Source organism: Tetrahymena thermophila (assembly GCF_000189635.1).
Source record: "Tetrahymena thermophila SB210 genomic scaffold scf_8253811, whole genome shotgun sequence".
Lineage (NCBI taxonomy): Eukaryota > Ciliophora > Oligohymenophorea > Hymenostomatida > Tetrahymenidae > Tetrahymena > Tetrahymena thermophila.
Window position 1 is genome coordinate 405,606 of NW_002475923.1, and position 26,276 is coordinate 431,881.

General features: G+C 21.7%; 7 protein-coding genes across 7 annotated transcripts; 3 read left to right on the top strand and 4 right to left on the bottom strand. All coding sequences in view use genetic code 6, as the record gives it.

Annotated features, from left to right (window-relative positions):
* Positions 1-113: 113 nt before the first annotated feature.
* TTHERM_00527220 (transmembrane protein, putative) lies at positions 114-6,240 on the bottom strand (the record flags this gene model as incomplete). The annotated part of the gene is made up of 5 exons (XM_001028127.2): positions 114-459; positions 545-2,227; positions 3,887-3,956; positions 4,043-4,287; positions 4,361-6,240. The coding sequence occupies 5 exons, from the start codon at positions 6,238-6,240 to the stop codon at positions 114-116; spliced, it is 4,224 nt and encodes a 1,407-aa protein (XP_001028127.2).
* A 2,207-nt stretch (positions 6,241-8,447) lies between these two features.
* On the bottom strand, positions 8,448-10,850 carry TTHERM_00527230 (AMP-binding enzyme family protein; the record flags this gene model as incomplete). The annotated part of the gene is made up of 3 exons (XM_001028128.2): positions 8,448-8,629; positions 8,686-8,930; positions 9,007-10,850. The coding sequence occupies 3 exons, from the start codon at positions 10,848-10,850 to the stop codon at positions 8,448-8,450; spliced, it is 2,271 nt and encodes a 756-aa protein (XP_001028128.2).
* An 837-nt stretch (positions 10,851-11,687) lies between these two features.
* On the bottom strand, positions 11,688-14,018 carry TTHERM_00527240 (AMP-binding enzyme family protein; the record flags this gene model as incomplete). The annotated part of the gene is made up of 3 exons (XM_001028129.2): positions 11,688-11,737; positions 11,855-12,099; positions 12,175-14,018. 3 exons carry the CDS (start codon positions 14,016-14,018, stop codon positions 11,688-11,690), a joined length of 2,139 nt encoding a protein of 712 aa, XP_001028129.2.
* A 1,124-nt stretch (positions 14,019-15,142) lies between these two features.
* TTHERM_00527260 (hypothetical protein) lies at positions 15,143-17,036 on the top strand (the record flags this gene model as incomplete). Its single annotated transcript, XM_001028131.3, has 4 exons — positions 15,143-15,331; positions 15,416-15,999; positions 16,102-16,523; positions 16,579-17,036. The coding sequence occupies exons 1-4, from the start codon at positions 15,242-15,244 to the stop codon at positions 17,034-17,036; spliced, it is 1,554 nt and encodes a 517-aa protein (XP_001028131.2). The 5' UTR covers positions 15,143-15,241.
* Positions 17,037-18,575: 1,539 nt separating this feature from the next.
* TTHERM_00527280 (hypothetical protein) lies at positions 18,576-21,893 on the top strand (the record flags this gene model as incomplete). Its single annotated transcript, XM_001028133.2, has 9 exons — positions 18,576-18,745; positions 18,814-18,973; positions 19,030-19,146; positions 19,204-19,350; positions 19,413-20,059; positions 20,150-20,563; positions 20,624-20,964; positions 21,181-21,597; positions 21,652-21,893. The coding sequence occupies 9 exons, from the start codon at positions 18,576-18,578 to the stop codon at positions 21,891-21,893; spliced, it is 2,655 nt and encodes an 884-aa protein (XP_001028133.2).
* Positions 21,894-23,246: 1,353 nt separating this feature from the next.
* TTHERM_00527290 (3-beta hydroxysteroid dehydrogenase/isomerase family protein) lies at positions 23,247-24,561 on the bottom strand (the record flags this gene model as incomplete). The annotated part of the gene is made up of 4 exons (XM_001028134.1): positions 23,247-23,658; positions 23,713-23,860; positions 23,917-24,403; positions 24,457-24,561. 4 exons carry the CDS (start codon positions 24,559-24,561, stop codon positions 23,247-23,249), a joined length of 1,152 nt encoding a protein of 383 aa, XP_001028134.1.
* A 375-nt stretch (positions 24,562-24,936) lies between these two features.
* On the top strand, positions 24,937-25,626 carry TTHERM_00527300 (pyroglutamyl-peptidase I; the record flags this gene model as incomplete). The annotated part of the gene is made up of 1 exon (XM_001028135.1): positions 24,937-25,626. The coding sequence occupies one exon, from the start codon at positions 24,937-24,939 to the stop codon at positions 25,624-25,626; it is 690 nt and encodes a 229-aa protein (XP_001028135.1).
* Between the last annotated feature and the right edge of the window lie 650 nt (positions 25,627-26,276).

The following is a 26,276-nucleotide window of genomic DNA, read 5'->3' on the forward strand; positions in this document are numbered from 1 at the left end:
CACTTACTGAATCACTATTTAAGCATTTAGATAAAAATTTTTTGATATACTTTTATTGTAATTCTTCGGATAAGGAAATAGCAAGTTATTACTCAAAATAGTTTTTTTTCACTTCATTTTCTGTGGGTCATTTAAATAAATAAATAAACAAAATATTTAAATTAATGAAACAAATAAAATTTTTTAAATAAATGAAATAATTAAAGTAATTTACATTCTTAGTACTTCTTTTTTTCTATTTCAAACAATTCTTTGCTTAAAAAGTAAGGTGAACAACCTACTAAAGAAATAGCTGCTAACTAATCTTTTGTCAGTAAAATCATCATAGCTTTCTTTATAAATATAATTTCTTTATACACCTGCAAAATATCTAGGCTTTTATTAACTTAAGTAGCTATAAGCTTTTTCACAGATGAGTCTAAATCTTGAAATTCCTTACTTTATTTACCTTTACACATCCTTTTTTTTTCATTAAATTAAAAATTTTGGTTTAGAAGAAAAGAGGTAAATTGTTAAATATCTATTTATTTATTTATTTATTTACTTCGTTCTGAAAAGAGCATTCTTAATGTTCTCTGAAATTTTTTAGTCTTAAAGTAATTTTAATTTTTAATTAAGGTGTTAAGCGATTTAGTTGACATCTTAATTTTTATTTTTCTATGTCTAAGAGCTATTTGAAAGAGATTTTAATCCAAATTAAGATTTACTTACTGAGACGCTAAGTACTCTTTTTTTTATATCCATCGAATTAGAAGAACTTTTCTTGTCTAATTATTTACTTTTTTCAGTAAATGGTGATGCTTTAGGAGCGCTTTAATTGGGAGGATGCAATTATGGAATCTTTGATAAATTAACGAGCTTATCTCCTTAATTTAATGAAAATTAACTTAATTTACGAAAAAGTTAATTTGCTTATTATTTTTACTTATCATCCTCTTGAAATTGGTTTTAAACTAACTTTGATAATTATTAATCAACATTGGAATTAAGTTTATTTTATTAAAGAACTAAATCATCTTTCGTTAATTAATGAACAGAATTTTATTTATTTTACTCGCGATCAGTATCAGTATTAACTTAAGTAATAACAGAATCAAGTTTTTTTAATTATGTTTAGTTTGCTTAATTATCTTCCTATTTTTTTTCCAATGTACTTTTTAATTATAAATGTGAATTATCTTAAGATGAAATCTCTATCAACTATTTTGATTTTGCCTAAAATTTTGGAACTATTAAATTTAATGAGTCTTAAGCTTCAAAGTACTCATATGCATTTTCATTATATTTCTTACTTTAAGTATCTAAACAAATTCTTATTTTTTATTCAAAAGTTTTGTTTGATTAAATCAGCTGCTCGTAAGTGTCATGATACATATTTTACAAAAAGAGTAAATATATATCTTCTTTAATATACTTCATAGAAATAAATCTTGCTATTATACCTAGAGTCATGAGCAGTGCAAATGTTCCATTAACAATAGATACAATTTCTGGAAAAGTGGGATACTAAATCTAAAACTACTAGATAATTTCATCCATCTATAGCGTAATTTGAATGTAAGGATCAATATTTGCATATAATAATGAAAAATTTCTATCAAAGCCTTGATTTGATAACTAATACTCAATAGGTGACGAAAATGTACTATCTGACTATACTAAAAAACCGGATTTAACATTTGTCATTTACTTTTAAGCTTTTAATGTTGTTAAAGTAAATTGATCAGATAATAAGATTACATAAACATTCCTGTAATTAACTTAGACCTACTAAGATGTAGTATTATATTATGAAGTATATAACTTAACACGAAACTAAGCATATTCTCCATTTATCATATTATCAATATCAGTTTGATTTGCGCAATTATTAGGGACATCACTCTTAACACCATCTATATCATAGCAACCATAAGTGTAAATGAGTATTTGAGAAAGAATGTTCTATTTTGTGTTTAGCAACAAGGTATAGTTTGATATAGAAGAAAAGTCTAAGCAATTATACCCTTCTAACTCTTCATTAGTGCATTTTATTATATTTATAGGAACCTCAATATATTGAGATTAATTCTAGTAGAATATATAAGCATAATACTTTAAATAGGTTAAATTTTGCTATGCTTACAAAGAATCAATGCTAGCATTTGTGTCATACTCAAATCTAAATCCTATAAGGTCATTATGCAATGTGACTTCTGTGGTATCTTCAGTTATAAAGCTTTAGGCTCTAAATTTTGGATCAATTTAGTTACTATAATACTGATATGAAAGGTAAGCAAAATAAACTAGCGTGGACAGCAAAATAATAAAAGAAAGACAGGTACCTGTTTTTGTTCCTCTTCTAATTTGTTAGCCACCAAAATTAAATTAGAAGGGCTAGGAGAATAAATCAATTTTTCTTAGATCCATGTTTTACAAAGCAAAGAATTTCTTATTTCGGTGATTTTAGTGTTCTTTTTATTAAAGAATTTTTAATAATGATCAAATTGTGTTCGTTTTCAGTTTGCTTTTATAGAAATATAAACTAATTTAATAATTTATAAAAGTAGAATTTTAGTAATCGTGTATGTTAAAAAAAATTTAATTAAATGCAATAAATTTAAATAAGTACGTAATCAATTCATAAATTTAAAATTTACAATACTGGACAGATTTTTATTTCAAAATAGCAATCAAACAGTCATTTTTCTCTTCATAAAAATTACACAGACACTTAATAAATTTTAAATACCTTTTATATCTTTTTGAAATTTGAAATCAATAAATTTAATTAAGTTTTTAATCAACTCATAAATAAAAATTTTAAATAGTTTGGCTGATTTTTATTTCAAAAAGCAATCTAATAGTAATTTTTTCTCTTCGTTAAAATTTTACAGAAGACTATTTTTAGAAATGAAAATAACTTTTAAACAGCATTTATATCTTGCTGAAATTTGAAATCAATAAATTTAATTAAGTACTTAATCACTCATAAATAAAAATTTTACATAACTGGGCTGATTTTTATTTCAAAAAAGCAATCTAACAATAGTTTTTTCTCTTCATAAAAATTTTACAGAAGACTATTTTTAGAAATGAAAATAAATTTTAACAATAAATTTTAAATAGTTTTTATCTCTTGTTTAAACGTGCAAGTTATTTAAAAAAAAAAGAGTTTTTGTTGGTTCTTCAATTTATTTAATCTCTTTATTGCTAAAAAACATTTTATAAATTTGACAATTCCTATTTAATATATAAATAGTTTAAAATAAATACCTTAATTAACATGAAAAGATTTCAGTTATTATATAGATTAGAGGATTTTTGGTTATTTTATAGCACTAAAATTTAGTAGATTTATTATCATAAAATTAAAAGATATTTCATATTAAAAGAGTTTGTAAATTGTTTATGTATTTGATTGGTATTTTATTAATTTGTGAAATAATAAGCAATTTACAATTATTTTGAAATTTTTTGCTCAATTTTATCAAAAATACTCAAAATTTATCAAAACAATTAAGTTATTGTAATATATTAAATTTTTATCTCAAAAACGCATAAATTTATAAAAGAAATTTTGTTTGTTTGTTTTTAAGGATAGAAAAATAAATACATTTTCAAAATAAAGAACTTATAACTTTAATTTCTCAATATATATAAAACTCAATAGATAAAAAATCAAAATAAATAAATAATTATTAAAATGAATAATATATTTATTCAATTAATAATAATGAATTATGATATGTAAGTATTTTATATATCCTTCTTCAATTTTAATATAAACTTGTATCATTTATTTATTTATTTAGATTAACCTTTAAGAATAGAAGACAATATCCTATAATCAATCTCACTTACTGAATCACTGTTTAAGCATTTAGATAAAAATTTTTTGATATACTTTTATTGTAATTCTTCGGATAAGGAAATAGCAAGTTATTATTCAAAATAATTTTTTTTCTCTTCATTCTCTATAGATTATTTAAATAAATAAAACATTTAAATAAACAAAATAATTAAAAATATTTAAATAAATTAAATAATTTAAGTAATTTACATTCTTAGTACTTCTTTTTTTCTATTTCAAACAATTCTTTGCTTAAGAAATAAGGTGAACAACCTACTAAAGAAATAGCTGCTAACTAATCTTTTGTCAGTAAAATCATCATAGCTTTCTTTATAAATATAATCTCTTTATACACCTGCAAAATATCTAGGCTTTTATTCACTTAAGAATCTATAAGCTTTTTCACAGATGAGTCTAACTCTTTAAATTCGTTACTTTATTTATCTTTCCATATCCTTTTTTAATTAAATTAAAAATTTTAGTTAAGAAGAAAAGAGGTAAATTGTTAAATATCTATTTATAAATTACTTCATTCTGAATATAGCATTCTTAATGCTCTCTGAAATTTTTTAGTCTTAAAGTAATTTTAACTTTTAATTAAGATGTTAAGCGATTTAGTTGACATCTTAGTTTTTATTCTACTATGTCTAAGGGCTATTTGAAAGAGATTTTAATCCAAATTAAGATTTCCTTACTGAGACGCTAAGCTTTCTTTTTTTTATATCCATCGAATTAGAAGAACTTTTCATGTCTAATTATTTCATTTTTTCAGTTAATTATGCAGCTTTAGGAAGGCTTTTATTGGGAGGAGGTGATTATGGAATCTTTGATAAATTAAAGTTTTTATCTTCTTAATTTAATGAAAATAAACTAAATTTTCTAAAAAGTTATTAATTTTAAACTTCTTATTATTTTTACTTATCATCCTCTTGAACTTGGCTTTAAACTAACTTTGATAATTATTAATCAACATCGGAATTAGGTTTATTTTATTAAGGAACTAAATCAAGTTTCATAAACTAACGAGCAGAATTTAATTTATTTTAATCGCACTCAGTATCATTATTAACAGAACTAATAACAGAATCAAATTTTTTTAATTATGTTTAGTATGCTTAATTATCTTACTATTCTGTTTCCAACGTATTTTTCAATTATAAATGTGAACATTCTTTATATTAAGGTGAAGACTCTACCCACTATTTAGATTTTGTCAAAAAATTTGGAACTGCTAAATTTGGTGAGTCTAAAGTTTCGAAGTTCTCATCTGCATTTTCATTAAATTTCTTACTTTAAGTATCTAAACAAATTCTTTCTTTTTATTCAAAAGTTTTGTTTGATTAAATCAGCTGCTCGTAAGTGTCATGATACATATTTTACAAAAAGAGTAAATATATATCTTCTTTAATATACTTCATAGAAAGAAATCTTGCTATTATACCTAGGGTCATGAGCAGTGCAAATGTTCCATTAACAATAGATACAATTTCTGGAAAAGTGGGATACTAAATCTAAAACTACTAGATAATTTCATCCATCACCAGCGTAATTTGAATATAAGGATCAAAATATGTTTCTGATAATGAAAAATTTCTATCAAAGCCTTGATTTGATAACGAATACTAGATAGGTGACGAAAATGTACTATCTGACTAAACTAAAAAGCCTGACTTAACATTTGTCATTTACTTTTAAGCTTTTAATGTTGTTAAAGCAAATTGGTCAGATAATAAGATTATATAAACATTCCTGTAATTAACTTAGACCTCCTAAGATGTAGTATTATATTATGAAGTATATAACTTAACACGAAATTAAGCCTATTCTCCATTAATCATATTATCAATATCAGTTTGATTTGCGCAATTATTTGGAACATCATCCTTAACAGCATCTATATCATAGCAACCATAAGTGTAAATGAGTATTTGAGAAAGGATGTCCTATTTTGTGTTTAGCATCAAGGTATAATTTGATATAGAAGAAAAGTCTAAGCAATTATACCCTTCTAACTCTTAATTAGTGCATTTTATTATTTTTACAGGAATCTGTTTCAAATGAGATTTATTCTAGTACAAAAAATAAGCATAATGCACTAAATAAGTTAAATTCTGCTATGCCTACAAAGAATCAATGCTAGTATTTACGTCATACTCAAATCTAAATCCTATAAGATCATTATGCAATTCGACTTCTGTGGTATCTTCAGTAATAAAGCTTTAAGCTCTAAATTTTGGATCAATTTAGTTACTATAATACTGATATGAAAGGTAAGTAAAATAAACTAGCGTGGACAGCAAAATAACAATAGTAAGACAAGCACCTGTTTTTGTTCCTTTTCTAATTTGTTAACCACCAACATTAAATTAGAAGGACTAGGAGAATAAATCAATTTTTCTTAAATCCATGTTTTACAAAGCAAAGAATTTCTTATTTCAATAATTTTAGTGTTCTTTTTTATTAAATAATTTTTAATAATTATCAAATTGTGTTCGTTTTCAGTTTGCTTTTATAGCAATAAAGTTTTCTCAACTAATTTAATAATTTACAAAGTAGAGTTTTAGTAATCATCTATGTTAAAAAAACTTAATTAAAAGCAATAAATTTAAAAAAGTTTTTAATCAACTCATCAATTTAAATTTTACATAACTGGGCAGATTTTATTTCAAAAAAGCAATCAAACAATAATTTTTCACTTCATAAAAATTACACAAACTATTTATAGGAATGAAAATAAATTTTAAATAGCTTTTATCTCTTGTTGAACTTTGTAATCAATAAAATTAATTAAGTTTTTAATCAACTCATAAATTTAAATTTTTCAAAATTGGGCAGATGTTTATATCAAAAAATCAATCAAACAGTAGTTTGTTTTTTCATTTTGTAAAAATTTCACAGATTATTTTTAGAAATGAAAATATATTTTAAATAGCTTTTATCTCTTGTTGAACTTTTAAATCAATAAATTTAATTAAGTATTTAATTAACTCATAAATTTAACTTTTACATAACTTTACAGATTTTTATTTCAAAAAAGTAATCAAACAGTAATTTTACTCTTCATAAAAATTACACAGACTATTTTTAGAAATGAAAATAAATTTTAAATAGCATTTATCTCTTGTTGAAGAAGTTTTTCCTCTTTATAAAAATTTCACAGACTATTTTTAGAAATGAAAATAAATTTTAACAATAAATTTTAAATAGTTTTTATCTCTTGTTGAAAGTTGAAATCAATACATTTAATTAAGTATTTGATCAACTCATAAATTTAGATTTTACATAATTGGGCTGATTTTTATTTCAAAAAAGAAATAGAACAGTAGTTTTTTCTCTTCATAAATATTTAACAGACTATTTTTAGAAATGAAAATAAATTTTAAATAGCATTTATCTCTTGTTGAACTTTGTATTCAATAAATTTAATTAAGTTTTTAATCAACTCATAAATTTAAATTTATTTTACTTATTTGGGCTGATTTTTATTTCAAAAAAGCAAACAAACAGAAGTTTTTCCTCTTTATAAAAATTTCACAGACTATTTTTAGAAATGAAAATAAATTTTAACAATAAATTTTAAATAGTTTTTATCTCTTGTTGAAAGTTGAAATCAATAAATTTAATTAAGTATTTGATCAACTCATAAATTTAGATTTTACATAATTGGGCTGATTTTTATTTCTAAAAAGAAATAGTAGTTTTTTCTCTTCATAAATATTTAACAGATTATTTTTAGTAAATGAAAATAAATTTTAAATGGTATTTATCTCTTGTTTAAATTTGTAATCAATAAATTTAATTAAGTTTTTAATCAACTCATAAATTTAAATTTTACTTATTTGGGCTGATTTTTATTTTAAAAAAGCAATCAATCACTAGTTTTTTCACTTCATAAAAATTTCACAGACTATTTTTAGAAATGAAAATAAATTTTAACATAAAATTTTAAATAGATTTTATCTCTTGTTGAAAAATGTAAGTTAATTTTTTAAAAAAAGAGTTTTTGTTGTTTCTTCAATTAATAATTCTTTCTTTATTGCTAAAAAATATTTTATAAATTTTACAATTCATATCTAATATATAAATATTTTAAAATACATTAATTAAAATGTAAGGATTTCAGTTATTATCTGGATTAGAGAATTTTTGGTTATTTTATAGCACTATAATTTATATAATTTAGTAGATTTATAATCATAAAATTAAAAGATATTTCATATTAAAAAAGTTTTTAAATTGTTTAAGTATTTGACTGGATTTTATTAATTTGTGAAATAATAAGCAACTTACAATTTTTTTGAAATTAGCTCAATAAAATCAAAAATATTAAAAACTTATCAAAACAATTATCTTATTGTAATATATTAAATTTTTATCTATAAAACGCATAAATTTATAAAAGAAATTTAGTTTTTAAGGATAGAAAACTCATGAAATTTTCAAAATAAAGAACTTATAACTTTGATTTCTCAATATATAGAAAACTTTTAGGTAAAAAATCATAATAAATAATTATTAAAATGAATAATAGAATAATATATTTATTAAATTTATAATAATAAATTATGATATGTAAGTATTTTATATCCTTCTTCAATTTTAGTATAAACTTGTATCATTAATTTATTTATTTAGATTAGCCTTTAAGAATAGAAGATAATATCCTATAATCAATCTCACTTACTGAATCGCTATTTAAGCATTTAGATAAAAATTTTTTGATATACTTTTATTGTAATTCTTCGGATAAGGAAATAGCAAGTTATTATTCAAAATAATTTTTTTTCTCTTCATTTTCTAAGGTTTATTTAAATAAAATAAATATTTAAAATGAAATAAATTATCTAATTTACATTCTTAATACTTCTTTTTTTCTATTTCAAGCAATTCTTTGCTTAAGAAATAAGGTGAACAACCTACTAAAGAAATAGCTGCTAACTAATCTTTTGTCAGTAAAATCATCATAGCTTTCTTTATAAATATAATCTCTTTATACACCTGCAAAATATCTAGGCTTTTATTCACTTAAGAATCTATCAGCTTTTTTACAGATAAATCCAAATCTTTAAATTCATTACTTTATTTCTTTTTCAATATTCTTTTATAATTAAGTTAAAAAAATTTGTTTTATGAAGAAAAATGGTAAAATATTAAACATCTATTTATTTATTTACTTCATTCTGAATATAGTATTCTTAATCTTCTCTGAAATTTTTTAATCTGAAAGTAATTTTAACTTTTGTTTAAAGTGTTCAGCAATTTCGTTGACATCTTAGTTTTTGTTCCTCTATATCTTAGTACTATTCGAAAGAGATTTTTATCCAAATTAAGATTTCTTTACTGAGATGCTAAGTACTCTTTTTTTTGTATCCATTGAATTAGAAGTGCTACTTATGTCTAATTTATTACTTTTTTCCATAAATAGCGAAGCTTTAGGAGCACTTTTATTGATGCCTTTATCTTCTTAATTGAGTGAAAATAAACTAAATTTTCTTAAAACTTATTAATTTTAATCTTTTTATTGATTTTACTTATCACCTTCTTGGAATTAGCTATAAATTAACTATTATGATTATTAATCTACAATTGAATCACGTTTACTTGATTAAGGATCAGTATCAAGTTTAAACTAACGAACAAAATTTTATTTATTTAGATCTTATTCATTTTCAGTATTAGCAAAACTAAAAACAGAATTAGTTTTTTTTAATTATGTTTAGAATATTTAATTTTCTTAAAATTCTGTTTCTAACTTCTTTTTAAATAGTTAATCTGAAAACTCATTAATTTTAGGTGAAGCCTCTACACTCTATTTTAATTTTGTTGAAAATTTTCGAGCTGCTAAATTTGGTGAATCTATAGTATCTATGTACTCTTCAACGTTTTCATTATATTTCTTACTTTAAGTATCTAAACAAATTCTTTCTTTTTATTCAAAAATTTTGTTTGCTTAAATCAGCTACTCATAAGTGTCATTATACATATTTTACAAAAACATTAAATATATTTCTTCTTTTAATTATTTCTTAGCAAGAAATCTTCCAATTATTCCTAGAGTCATGAGTAGCGCAAATGTTCCATTAACAAGAGATATAATTTCTGGAAAAGTGGGATACTAAATCTAAAACTACTAGATAATTTCATCCATCACCAACGTAATTTGAATGTAAGGATCATAATATGTTTCTGATAATGAAAAATTTCTATCAAAGCCTTGATTTGATAACGAATACTCAATAGGTGATGAAAATTCCTTTTCTGACTATATTAAAAATCCCTCCTTAATGTTTGTCATTTACTTTTAAGCTTTTAAAGTTATCAAAGTAAATTGATCAGATAATAAGATTATATAAGCATTCCTGTAATTAACTTAGACCTATTAAGATGTAGTATTATATTATGAAGTGAATAACTTCACACGAAATTAAGCCTATTCTCCATTAATCATATTATCAATATCAGTTTGATTAGCGCAATTATTTGGGACAGTAGACTTAACAGAATCTATATCATAGCAACCATAAGTGTAAATGAGTATTTGAGAAAGAATGTTCTATCTTGTGTTAAGCATCAAGGTATAGTTTGATATAGAAGAAAAGTCTAAGCAATTATACCCTTCTAACTCTTAATTAGTGCATTTTATTATATTTACAGGAATCTGTTACAATTGAGATTAATTTTAGTACAAAAAATAAGCATAATACACTAAATATGTTAAATTTTGCTATGCTTATAAAGAATCAATGCTAGTATTTACGTTATACTCAAATCTAAATCCTACAAGATCATTACGCAATTCGACTTCTGTGGTATCTTCAGTTATGAAGCTTTAAGCTCTAAATTTTGGATCAATTTAGTTACTATAATACTGATATGAAAGGTAAATAAAATAAATTAGTGTGGAAAACAAAATAGCAATAGTAAGAAGAGCACCCGCTTTTGTTCCTTTTTTAACTTATTAGCCACCAACATTAAATTAGAAGGACTAGGAGAATAAATCAATTTTTCTTAGATCCATGTTTTGCAAAGTAAAAATTTCTTATTTTCTTTTTTATTAAAAAACTTTTAATAATTATCGAATTATACAATTTTTAGATTAGCTTTTATAACAATAATGCTTTCTAAAATTACTTAATAACTTATAAATGTAGAGTTTTTAATAATCCTTATGTTGAAAAAAAATTTATTTTGTACAATAAATTCAATTAAGTTTTTAATCAACTCATAAATTTATGTTTTACATAATTGGGCTCCTTTTTATTTCAAAAAACAATCAAATAGTTTTTCCTCTTTATAAAAATTGCACAGCTTATTTTATGTTAAAACAAATTTTCTAAATAAATTTTAAAATAGCATAAATCTCTAGCTACTCTTATGTAATTTAGTTTTTTAAAAAAGAGTTTTTTATATCTTCTTCAACTTACGTTATCTCTTTATTGCTAAAAAACAATTTATTTATTTTGATAATCATATCTAGAGTGAAATGCCTATTTAATTTACAAAAGGCGAAATGTAATATATCTTAATAACATAAATACAGCTAAATAAGGTTAAAACAGCTTTATTTTTGAGTTTTTAGAAAGTTATAAATTAGCAAAATGTAAAATTTGAAATAATAGATACATTATATTCTTATAACATGTCATTTTTTTTGAAAAAAAAAAATTTTGAAAATTTTTTCGAACATCATAATAAATAATTATTAAAATGAAAAATATATTTATTCAATTTATAATAATAAATTATGATATGTAAGTATTTTATATCCTTCTTCAATTTTAGTATAAACTTGTATCATTAATTTATTTATTTAGATTAGCCTTTAAGAATAGAAGATAATATCCTATAATCAATCTCACTTACTGAATCGCTATTTAAGCATTTAGATAAAAATTTTTTGATATACTTTTATTGTAATTCTTCGGATAAGGAAATAGCAAGTTATTATTCAAAATAATTTTTTTTCTCTTCATTTTCTAAGGGTTATTTAAATAAATAAATAAAATAAATAAACCAATTTACATTCTTAATACTTCTTTTTTTCTATATCAAACAATTCTTTGCTTAAAAAATAAGGTGAACAACCTACTAAAGAAATAGCAGCTAACTAATCTTTTGTCAGTAAAATCATTAGAGCTTTCTTTATAAATATAATCTCTTTATACACCTGCAAAATATCTAGGCTTTTATTCACTTAAGAATCAATAAGCTTTTTTATAGATGAGTCCAAATCTTTAAATTCGTTACTTTGTTTCTTTTTCAATATTCTTTTTAATTAAGTTAAAAAAATTTGTTTTATGAAGAAAAGAGGTAAATTGTTAAATATCTATTTATTTATTTACTTCATACTGAATATTATATTCTTAATCTTCTCTGAAATTTTTTAATCTGAAAGTAATTTTAACTTTTGTTTAAAGTGTTCAGCAATTTCGTTGACATCTTAGTTTTTGTTCCTCTATATCTTAGTACTATTCGAAAGAGATTTTTATCCAAATTAAGATTTCTTTACTGAGATACTAAGTACTCTTTTTTTTTTATCTATTGAATTAGAAGTGCTACTTATGTCTAATTTATTACTTTTTTCCATAAATAGCGAAGCTTTAGGAGCACTTTTATTGATACCTTTATCTTCTTAATTGAGTGAAAATAAACTAAATTTTCTTAAAACTTATTAATTTTAATCTTTTTATTGTTTTTACTTATTACCTTCTTGAAATTTGCTTAAAATTAGCTATTATAATTATTTATCTGCCATTTAATCACTTTTACTTGATTAAGGAACAAAATCAAGTTTAAACTAATGAACAAAATTTGATTTATCTTGATCTTATTCAATATCAGCATTAGTAAAACTAAAAACAGAATTAGTATTGTTTAATTTTGTTTAAATTATTTAATTATCTTAATATTCTGTTTCTAACGTTTTTTTAAGTAGTTAATCTGAAAAATCATTAATTTTAGATGAAGTATCTACCCACTATTTTAATTTTGTCGAAAAATTTGGAACTGCTAAATTTGGTGAATCTATAGTATCTACGCACTCTTCTATATTTTTATTATTATTTTTACTCTATGTATTTAAACAAATTCTTTCTTTTTATTCAAAAATTTTATTTGCTGAAATCAGCTATTCATAAGTGTCATGATACATATTTTATAAAAACAGTAAATATATCTCTTCATTTAATTATTTCTTAGAAAGAAATCTTCCTAATAGACCTAGAGTCATGAGTAGTGCAAATGTTCCATTTACAATAGATATAATTTCTGGAAAAGTGGGATATTAAATCTAAAACTACTAGATAATTTCATCCATTAGCAAATTAACTTGAATGTAAGGATCAAATTATGCATTTGATAATGAAAAATTTCTATCAAAATTTTGATTTGAAAGTTAATACTCAATAGGTGATGAAAATTCTTTTTCTGACTATATTAAAAATCCCTACTTAATGTTTGTTATTTACTTTTAAGCCTTTAATATTGTTAAAGCAAATTGATCCGATAATAAAATTATTTAAGCATTCCTGTAATTAACTTAGACCTTCTAAGATGTAGTATTATATTATGAAGTAAATAACTTCAAACTGAATTAAGCCTATTCTCCATTGATCATATTATCAATATCAGTTTGGTTAGCGCAATTATTTGGAATAGTAGACTTAACAGAATCTATATCATAGCAACCATAAGTGTAAATGAGTATTTGAGAAAGTATATTCTATTTTGTGTTTAGCATCAAATTATTGTTTGATATAGAAGAAAAGTCTAAACAATTAAACCCTTCTAATTCTTAATTAGTGCATTTTATTATCTTTACAGGAATCTGTTTCAAATGAGATTAATTCTAGTACAAAAAATAAGCGTAATGCACTAAATAGGTTAAATTTTGCTATGCTTACAAAGAATCAATGCTAGTATTTACGTCATACTCAAATCTAAATCCTATAAGATCATTACGCAATGCGATTTCAGTGGTATCTTCAGTTATAAATCTTTAAGCTCTGAATTTTGGATCGATTTAGTTAGTGAAATATTGATAAGAAAGGTAAATAAAATAAACTATAGTGATCAACAAAATAACAAGAGAAAGGAAAGCACCTGTTTTTGTTCCTTATCTAATTTATTAGCCACCAACATTGAATTAGAAGGACTAAGAGAATAAATCAATTTTTCTCAGATCCATGTTTTGCTAAGCAAAAATTTCTTATTTTCTTATTATTAAACAAGTTTTGATAATTATCAAGTTATGTTATTTTTTAGTTTAGCTTTTATAACAAAAATGTTTTCTAAAATAATTTAATAATTTACAAAAGTAGAGTTTTTAATGATCCTGTACGTCATAAAAAATTTAATTAGTATAATAAATTCAAATAAGTTTTTAATCAACTCTTAATTTTAAATTTTACATAATTTGGCTGATATTTATTTCGAAAAACCAATCAAACAGTTTTTTTTCTTTATAAAAATTACATAGATTATTTTAATAAATAAATTTTAAAATAGCTTTTATTTCTAGCTGCACATTGTAAGCAAAAATAATTTATTTATTTTTCTATTCATATTTATTTTATTTAAGTTCTTGTTTCTGTCCAACAATTGTAATGATTATTTTCTTCTAAAATATAGCTTAAATCACTCATAAACTTGCCTAATCTTACTGCTTAAAATAAGGAAATTTAAAAACCAACCTGAAAAAACAAAAAAATAAATAATGTTTAGTCGAAAATTTAAATTCATGAAGAAATCTTAATTTTAATCAATCATTTAATTTTTAGAGTTAAAAATTTTTTTCATTCATTTTATATGTAAAAAAAAATTAAATTAGGTTAAATGCTTGATAAAAAAAAAAATTTAAATTTCTTTATCAAAAAATTTAATTTTTGGTTAAACATTTTTATTTTTTCTTCTATCAGGTTTGAAACCTTTTTTTATTTATTTTTAATTTTTTTAAATTTTATTAAAAGATATTTATTACTTTACTAAATGAATATTTCTTACTCAAGAAATTATTATTTGGAAATATAGTTGATATCAGATATATTCTTCTTATTCTAACACATAATATAAAAATAATTATTAAATTATTTTGAATTTATTTTCTTTAATTTTTAAATATCAAATTTTTAATAATAACATAATATTTAAATATTTATGTATTATGAATAAAAAAATTATCAGTATTTTTTATGACACAACAAGCAGCTTTAAGATATCTATCCAGTGATAAATATTAATAATGAAGTAATGTAAAATTAATTGATTGAATCAGTTAATAAAATATTTAAAATCTGGTTTTTTTTTTTTTTGCATAAATTAGATCAAGGAAAAGTTTTTATTATATTTATTTTTATATAAAGACATTCTTTCAAATATAAGATTCAAACTGAAGTCATTTTAATTAAGCAAATGTAGCCATAGCCTATAGCTATTATAATTAGGAGTAACTAAACGTCATAGTTTTAAGAAACAACGGGGCTTCTTTATTTGACTAAGCAAGTGAGAGATATTTAACTTTTTGAATTCATTTTTATAAATAAATTTATAATAAACTAAATTAAAATTTATTTATTCTTATTATAGGCTGATAATACTTACTATACTGCTATTGTGGAAAAAGAAAATATTAATGCTGCGCCTTTTTAGGTTCTAGATAACAACAAGTCTCCTCTATAGCTTATCATAGAACAGCAAGAAAAAACTAGAAAAAAAGCAGAGATGATTGCTGATAAAATAATAGAAGAAATTATTCTGCAAAAGCAAAAACAATAAATGTAATAAAAGCTTATTAAAGAATAGAGTGAAGAAATATAAAAATTAACTGATGATTTAACCTAAAACTTGGAATCTAGAAGCATGATTGGCTTCCCTAGAATGCCAAGCACTTCTAGTTTAGATTTTAATTTGAAAAGATCAAATTCTCATAATTAAATATATAACACGAATCAATATGTCCAAAAAAAGAATGAGCTTATACTACAAATTGATAAGTAGATAGAAAAAAATATAAAAGAAGAATAAAATAACATGCATTCATATGATAACATATCATAAAGTAGTCGCCTTTCACCTAGAGGAGGGTCTCCCAAATTAAATGAAATCCGCTAATTAAATAAGAGTAGAAATCAATTTTCACCTGATAAGAGAATATCTCTAAATAAAGTTATGTAAATAAGCAATATAAATATCTATTTAATTAAGAAATAAAAATGCTAATATTTGTTAAGAAATATAAATGCTAAAATGTGTTTTTTAATACTAACAATTAGGAACACTCAAGGCGAAAGAGTAGAAACAGATGTAAGTAATACAAGCAATAATGCAAGAGTTTTCCCCTTCTTGAATCTGTAATAGACAAATGGAAACTAGTTTGACTTGAAAGAATATATGAAATAAGCAATACTGTAAGGAAAAATGTCCAACAAGTCTGCTAGTTAATACCCAAACCATGATAATGCTGAAAATACACCAGCTTTTAACTTAAATAAGCAGGCTAGAACACATTCTTAATTTGTATCTACACTTAGTCATATTGAAGACTAAGGAGGAGATTCTAACAAACATGTGCAAAATAAGCAAAGAGAAGATATATCAAATTTAACTAATTCTTAAAGATAATCAATAAATTAAGGGGAATAATAAGTTTACTATAATAATTTAGATAGTTTTAGTGTAAACAATCCATAATCAGGTATTTATTTTTTAAATACAATTTTTATTTAAACAAAAATAATTTTTAAATATAGATAATATTTCTGTCGTTTCTAATACAATACCTGTAAATTAAAAACTGAATAGTATTTAATCTTAAGGAAAATCTTAAACTAGACTTAGTTTGGCTAAAAGAAATGTTGAAAGAGATAAATTAAAGATGGCTCATGCTGACGTTGAAAATAAAACATCATAATTTAAGAAAATTAGTGATTAATAAACTGCAGTTAATAATAAATCTAACACTTTAGAAATAAATATATAAGATTTAGCTTCAAAAAAAGAAGAAAGAGTCAAATAGTCTAGCAAAAAAAGTGAATAAGATTTAGGCCAAAATAGTGCATCACAGATTAATGATTTTATAACCAAAATAAACTTAATGCTTTAAAAATCTGCTAATATTAATGCATAGATAGAATAAAGTATGATAGACTCTGAAAAAAATTTAAAGCAGCTTGAGAGTTTAAATAGCTTTACTACAAGCAAACAGTGATAAAAATTTTGATGCTATTTATATTCTTTTTATAATAATTATAATAAATTGTAAATAAAGTTATATAAATATTATATTTATTATATTTTAATACGATATTTTAATAAAATAAATAGACTATTTTATATTTTTTAATTTATAAGAATTAGGCAAAATAATGAAATATGAGCAACTTACAAATATTATGATTTTAATCATTATTAAATGTTTGAGTTTTTTTAATCTTGGAAATTTATGATAAATTTCTTAGAATTTTAGGTTTAATTCTATCTCAAATAATTTGAAAAAATAGATATTTGAAATAGTGCAAATTAATAAAATTAAATTCAAATCAGAAAATGTGATTAAATAGAAATTATTTTATATTTTAATTCTATTACTCTATTTTCTTAAATAAATAACTACTTTTTGGGTTTTTATTTATAATAAAATTTTAAAATTAAATAATCATCCCATTAAATTTAAATTCTTTGAAAATGTTAAAAATTAAATTATTTTGAAAAAAAGTTATTATTTAGAATATATTTTAAATGTTTAAATAGAAATACTCTAAAAAAAAAATAAATAGACAGTAAGCAATTAAATTAATTTTGAATATCTATTTTAATTTCTTTTTTCGTTCATTTATTTCTAAAAATGGTTTAAATCCATAAATTATTATTTCATTTGATATTTATAATCATGCATGCTTCATTAGCAATATCAATAATATACCAATTTTCTTGTTACATTTTTACCTTGGATTAAAAAACTTTATTAACAGATATGTTTATCTGATAGAATATTAGGTGTAATATTTGGTTAAAAAAATATAATACATTATATTCATTTTATATTCCTAATCGGCATTACTACAAAGATCAAGAAAAAGATAAGATTATTCTCATCTTATGGTTATATATTTTTTCAGAAAACATTTTCTATCTAATGTTAATGACCTACTTTATTACTAAACAATAAAATTTAAATTTAGATAAAAATTATTTATCCAATTTTTCTTATCAAGCTCTTAATAATTAAATTATAGCTAGAAGATAATTTGCCTAATAATCTAATAATCTGTAAACTTAGCTTTTTTAAAAAACTTTTGAAATTGAAATTTCAATGTTAAAAAATGTTATAAATTATTTTAATCTTGAATAATAAAATATAAATAGATTATATTATTGAATAAAAATGGATATATTGTATAATATTACTATTTATATATTTATTTTATAAGATTACAATTTATTTGTTCTTTCTTTAGAAATATTAATTTTTTGTTTTTATTTCAAGCCACATAATATATTTTTAATCAAAATATAAGTTGGATGGTTAATAAGTATCAAAATTTAGGGATAGTGGATGTTAGAATGAGGTTCTAATTAGATTTTTAATCTCTTTTGAAATATCTATAATTATTTATTTAATTATTTAGCTAAACTGTAATTTTATTTATTTTCAAACGGATCCTAAAATCTAATTAATTACTGCACCAACACTAAATTTTTATCAAAACAAAATTTTTAGTTTTTTAGTTTTACAAACAATAATAAAATGAATACTAATGCTTAGCAGAGATTATAATAACAGCATTCTATTAATTTACAATAACAGTAATCGTAGTAATAAAATCGCATTGATGATTAGCAAATTCCATAAGGCTTTTAGCTTGAAACTAAAATTAGATTATTGATATAAGAAATCGTTGATCCAGCTTTAAAGAAGTATGAAATTGTTTTTAAAACCAATATAAAAATTCCAAGTTAAATAAATAAATAATTTATTTTTATAGGACTGAAGAATGTGTAAAACAAACTGAGTATTTTAGCTAAGTTTTAGATGAGAACAACAAAAAATTTGATCATTGCTATGATGTTTATGAAATACTTAATGAAAAGATAAAAATTAGATTCAACGAACTAGATGCATTAACTTAAAAAGTTGCTTAAATAGTAAAATTTATAGCTTCGTAAAACGTGGAAAAAATTATTTAACATTTAATATATAGGATAGCGACTAAATTATTAATAATGGCCTTAATAAGCAGGAGTAAAAAGAATTAAGATAAGAAATATCAGAGTTAAAAGAAAGCATTTCTTAAAAATCTGAATAAATATAATAACTAGTATTTATTTATATTTTTACTTTAAAATTAACATTGTAAATTTGTAAAAAAAAATAGTAAATAGCAAATGAGAAACTATCAGATGAATTGATCAAGGCTAACAACAAAATTTTAGACAATAAAGGAGAATATTAAGAAAAAATGGGAGAGTTTATCAAAAATCATTTCTCAGGATTTACAAACATATAAAAGGAGTTTTCTAAAGTAAATGAAGATTAAAGAAATTTACAATAATTTAAATATATTTTTATCAATTTTTTTAAAAGATAAAAGAAGAGTTTATTATGTCAAGTAGGGGCATGGAGTATTACAAACAAGTGTTTGATGAATTACAAAGTACTTTGGATTTATATAAAGTAGAAAGAGTTGATTTGAAGAAAAAGATAGAGTCTATTATTAATTAAATTGATGATAAAGTTAAACAAGAAGAATTTAACAATTTTTGTGAAAGAATAGAGCATTCTTTGGTTAATGGAAATGATGAATTAAGACTTTAGTTATAAAAATTCTAAAAAGAAACAGAATCTTAAATTATGAGTCATAAAACAGTTATTAGTAGCATTAAGCAAAACGAATAAGTTTATACCTAATCTATCAAAGATCTTCACAATTTGATTAATGAAGCAAGAGTTAAGGCAGATTCTTCTATTCATGCAATTTAATGTGAGAGCACAGAAATGAAAAATGAATAAAAATTTATATAGAAATCCATAGAAGATATTAATACCACTTTGGTAGCACAATCTAACATTACAAATGAGATTAAATAAAATATTAGAAAAGAACTACTTAAATTTGACTAACTTGTGGGAGATTTATCTAGAAACCAGCAGCAATCAATTGATGAAACTGTTAGTAATTCTATCAAAAATCTTAAATCTGAGATTAATAAAGATCTTGAGGAATTAACAAAGTATGTTATTTGAATATTTAATTTGTCAAATTATATTTTGTTGATTTATTTGCTAATTTGTGTTTATTTAATTTAAAATTAATATATTAGATAGATCAAGAAAGATATTAAAAATTCTGTTAAAGTTGAAAAGGAAACAATTGCCTAAAACTCAATAGAAAGGAATGATGTATCATTTTAAAATGGGAATGGTGATTTGAGCAACGAAGCAACATTAGTTGAATCTGCACGCGGTAAAGAAAAAATAGATACAGAGATGCCATAATTACACTCAGTATCATAAGAACAAATAGAATAAATAGCACAATTATAAATAGAAAAATTAGTGCCTTAAATGATTTAAAGTGAAATTAACAAAGATGCAAATCTAAAAAAAGATTTTGAATAAATGATACAAAGATCACAAGCTCTATTGATGAATTAAATTGAACAATATATAAAAAAAAATATGGTAACTGAAAGTTCTCTAAATGATATTAAAAGAGATATCCTAAAAATAGAGGAGTAAATTTAGTTTAATTTAAATTGATAACATAACATAATATAAACAAAATATATAAACAGCCTAAAGAGTTAAATGTTGAACATATTTAATATGATGAAAACAGAACATGAAGAAATGAATGAAAAAGTAGAAAAAATGACTTACAAGCTTACAACTTTATAGTCTGATATCACTATCGAAAATGAATTTATAAATGGATAAATTAAAAAAGTCATTAAAGACAAAGATAGCATATTTAAGAGTTTAAGATCTCTTTGCCAACTTAGTTCTACACTCTCCGAAAATCAAAACATCCTGAACTCCATCTTTCTTCAATAGGAATTTGAGAAAAGGTTATCTTAAGATATGTTTGATAACTTTAATAATACTGTTCCAGCAAGATATTATTCTCATGTAGATGGTAAATAATTAATTTATCTTCAAAAATAAACAACTAATAAAAAATAAATAAATATTCTCTCCTAATTAATCTTCTTTATAAAAAGATTTTTCAAGTAAAATATATCAAATAATAAATCAATCTAAAGTTAAAACAAATTTAAAAATATTTTTTATAAAAAATAAATGATTATTTTAAATTCAGGAAAGTTAAATAAATTTTTCTTATAAAAATAAGGACTCATTTTTGAAATAGGGAATGAATAAAGTAGGACACATCCATGTAAGATAAACTATAGATAATTAACTTTGGAAAAATATGACTTGATTAGACATAGCATGGGATGCATATAAAATGTTTGGGAATAAATTTTGCAAAATAATGGTGAAGATTTTATTGATATTACTCCAGGCAAAATATTTAAATCATAAATGATGCCTAAAATAAAATACGATTTAAAACCTGTTAGAGCTTAAACCTCTGGAAAACAAAATCCCAGAGCAAATAATTCTGATATGATGAATAAGTCTTTATTACTTGAGAGCAATAACAATCATAATATGAATAAAACTTTTAATGCGCCTTAAATTACAAATACAAGTAACTAATTTTAGAGTATTCCAAGTGTAAAGCCCTCTGATGTAGACTAAATAGGTAAAATTTCAACTATTTTTTTATTTTTTGAAATAATTTCATTATTTTTTTTAGATGGAAAAAAGAAAAAAAATAACCCTATCTCACTAAACCATAGAAAATTGCTTAAAAATCTAAAAGATTTCAACTAAGCCCATTTAATAAACTTATAAAAGTAAATTACAAAACCTTAAACAGTTGAAAAGCAGTTTAGAAAATAATCTAGTAGTACTATTTAACAAGAAATGCACAAAGTAAATCTAACATTTTTAAATAATAATAATGATACATTAAAAAATAATTATACTGAAAATTGATTGATTGATTTATTTATTTTCTAGACTTTATAATAAAAATGAATTGAGTGAGTGAGTGAATTAATATTTGTATATAAATTTTATATGTAATTATAACTTTGAAACATACTTACTTGGCTTGTAAATATATTTTCAAATTAAAATTTAATCTAAAAATAAAAAACTAAAATACCCATTGAGCTAATCAAAATTCATAATTAATAAAAATCAATTATTTTAAATACTTAACAATCTAATAAAGAAAGTCATGAAAGCAAAAAATACTTTACATCTTAAAATTTATTAAATATTTAATAATTCAAAAATAAAATGCTATTAAAAACATTATCTATAAAAGTGGTTAACGTTATAAAGTTTTTCATAAAAAAGTAGTCCAACAAAATTAAAAAAAACAAAGTTTTATTTTGTTAAGATTTATTTTTAAAAAAATTAATAATTCAAAAATTAAATGTTATTAGAATTTATTATTTACAAAAATAATTTAAATTATAAAGTTTGTAATAATAAAGTAAGAACAAAATACCGTAATTACTTTATTTAACTCTTCTGGTAGGGGGTTCGGTACTATTGAGATGTATTAATATTCAGCCTCCTAAATAGTAATAACATTATTTGATTAGAAAAACCTTATTTTTAGAGTAGTTACATTATAAAGTATTGTTTTTTTATGTAATTAATATATTATTAAATTTTATTAAAAATTATTATTTACGAAACTCAATTAAATAATATGGTTTTATAAGATAAATAATACAACAACAAAAAAATATTTATAGAGATTTCTTATTTTATAATTAATAAAAAACTAAATTTTCAAATATTAAAAACAACTTTATTACTCATTAAAAAAATAATTTATAATCTAATTGGTGATTATTGTAAAAAAAAAAAATTTACTTTGCACTTTAATCTAAGAGATATTTATTGATTGTAAGATGTTATTTTTTTGATAAAACATTTATCATCGAAATAAAAACTAAAAGTGTAAATTTTATGAAATTATAAAGGGTAAAAATAAAAAATTTTTTTAATACAGCAAATTATGAATAAAAATTTTCTGCTTGCTGAGAAAATAAAAAATATTTTATATTTTATTTCTTAAATTTCATTAGAATTAGAAAAAAATATTTAAATTTAAATGTCGACAGCAGCAATATATCAAACTTAACATTTCTATTAAATTAAAATTTATTTAGAACATTTTTTAAAGTCAAAACATTTTAAGATTTTCAAAAGAACTTGGATGAGCTTTTATCAAAATTTATAGAAACATAACTATCGAAAATAAATAGGAAACACATTTTGATATAATATTTTAGTTATATAATAGTATTTATATAATGTATTAATTTGTCATAAACCATTTTTAAGAATTTCTTCAGCCGTTTCAATGATTGTGTTATAGATTCCAACATATTACATTCCTAGTTCTTACAAACTAGTTGCATTATCCATAACAAAGTACTAGCCACTTTATCTTAGGGTTTCTTTGTAAATTGGTACAACTTAAGCTTTTGCTTCAAATTCTTCATGAGTAAGCTCTTTGGTGTTAATTTTTAATTCAGGTCTCTTATGCTTGTAATAATCACAGAGTAAGGCTGCAATATCTTTTATCCACATAGACTAGCTACAAATGATGTACCTCTTACCTCTAGTTACTTCACTTAGTTTATCTTACATAGTAATAATATGAGCTGCAGCAACATCTCTGACATCTACAATTCCTAAAGTAATTGGTTAAGGCACTAACTTGCCATTTAATAAGCTTTTTTATTTTAGAATTATTATTATTATATATATTTTTTAATTAAGTTTTTACTTTGTTATTATTCCTTAACTTGCAGATAATTTTGTTGACAAAGAAGGACCTAGAATTAAAGTAGGATTTATAACAGTAAGGTTTAGTTTATCTTTATTTTCTTCATAAATTTTCCAAGCTTCCTTCTCGGCATAATATTTTGATTATCCTAAAAATAAATGTTTGATTAATATTTAAGTTTAAATATTTGCTTATTTTAATTACCGTAGAAACCAGCGTTTTAATAATTTTGCCAGTTTGTCTCATCAAAATGAACTTTTTGTGTATTTCCTTCAAAAATAGCTTTACCAGAGCTAGTTACAACAACTTTTTTGATATTTCTTGAGTATTTAACACATGCATTTAGAACAAATTAAGTTCCTTTAACAGCTGGTGTAATCATTTCATCTGCTGTTTTAGCTTCGTAATTAAAAGGAGATGCTACATGAAGGACATATTGACAATTTTTAACAGCCTCATCCCATCCGTTTTCTGAAGTTAGATCTGCTTATACGAAAGAAATTTTACTACGATATTTCTATGGAATAATATCATAAATATGCTGGTATTTTTATTTATCAGCAAGATTTCTTACAGTTCCTTTCACTTTGTAGTTTAATTGAAGCAAATACTTAATAATATAACTGCTAAGGAAACCGTTAGCACCAGTTACTAAAACAGTGTACTACTCATTTAGTGCTAATTAATGAGCCTAAATTTATTTTTTCAAAATATATATTATTTTAAATGATAATTTCAAGTTACATCTAAGGCCAATTTTCTTATATTTAAATTATCTATTTTCCAACTTTCAACATTTTCTACATTAGAAACTTCTTGTGCCATAGCTGATGAACCTGAGCAACCCATTTTATTTTATTTTTTTGTTTTATTTTTATTTTTTAATTTATTAATTACAACATATTTTTGTAATTTTATGATGACTTTTTAAATCTATTTTTATCATTCTACTTCTAAAAAAGTTGAAGATAAAAATTAAATAGAAATTTTCTGGAAAAATAATTATTCTATTAAATTAGAAGCAAGAGCAAAGACTTACTCAATTTAATTAAAAAATAATATGAAGACTTACAGGATTTAATTTTAAAAACAGATTATAAAATTTGTAAAACAAATAGAAATGTTCTATTTAATTATATTTTACCGTATTTAATAAGATAATAAAAGTATTAATTTTTATTCGTTTTTATCTAATTTAAATTAAAGTTTACCAAAATATAAGAAATGCAATAATAATAATAATAAAAAGATATATATTTTTTTTTAACAGGATTTGGAGAGTTTTATGGAGTTAAAGATAATCCAACAAAAACTCTAATTGAATCCTTAAAAAACGAAGAAAAAGAGTAACTTTCAGTCCTTCACGCAGAAGTTTTAGAAGTTTCTATCTAAGGAGTTGATGAATACATCAATTAGATTGGAGATAATATTTAAAAAAGAAATGATAATAATTCTATTTATGTGCTTCTTCACTTTGGAGTTGATGCAAATTCAAAAAATTTTGTTTTAGAATAAACAGGGTATAATTAAAAGCATTTTATCTGTCCTGATATGAGAAACAACACTCCTTGCTAACAACTTATATCAAAAGACTTCAATATAGATCATGGATTAAAAACAAATTTAGATTTAGAAGAAGTTAAAAATTTAATTTTGAGTGAATCGATAAAGGTTACAGCCAATAAAGATGTATTTAAATTAGGTAACGATCCTGGCAGATATATTTGCAATTATATTTACTTTAGAAGTTTGCACTGCTTCTAGCATTAAATATAAAATACAGGAAGCTAAATATATAGTCTTTTTATTCACTGCCCTCCTTTTAAAGAAATCAATTAAGAAACACAAAAAGATCTTGTTTTCATTCTGATAAAATCAATATAAAAATCACTTTTAAATGAAAAACAGTAATGATCTTTAATTTCAATAATAAATAAATTCTGAAAAACTAATACACACATGCTACATAATAAAATATTTAAAATAGTTACTTAAATTTTGTAAATTTGTGAATTTTAATAAAATACTCTTTTACTACTCAAGTTAATTTATTATTTTATTGCTAAAATAAAAAAAATTTTGTTTGATTTTTTTCTTTAAATTTATGATTAAAATTATTATTTTATTTAAAAAAAGATCATATTCATTCAAATTCTTATCTACATTTAAATTTAAAATTATTTTTTATGTCTAATTAATTAATTAATTAAAAATAAAAATATTTTTATTAGATTATAATAAAATAGATATTAAGATTAACTCTACCAATTTGAGTATTGAATGAAAATTTATCTTTTTTGAAATTAAATTTGTATATTTATGTATTTTTATTGAAAACGTAGTCTGAAATTATTAAAAATATAGACGTACATCTCAGACAGTTGAATAAGTGAATACCTCTAATATTTTTTTATAATTCATACAATTTTATTTTTCTATTATTTAAAATTTGAAAAATAAATTTCAAAAAATATTTAGAAATTCTTTCAATAAAATATCAATGAAAAATAACGAATTTAAATATATTTTTAATTGCTAATCAAAATATTTTTCTCATCAAAATT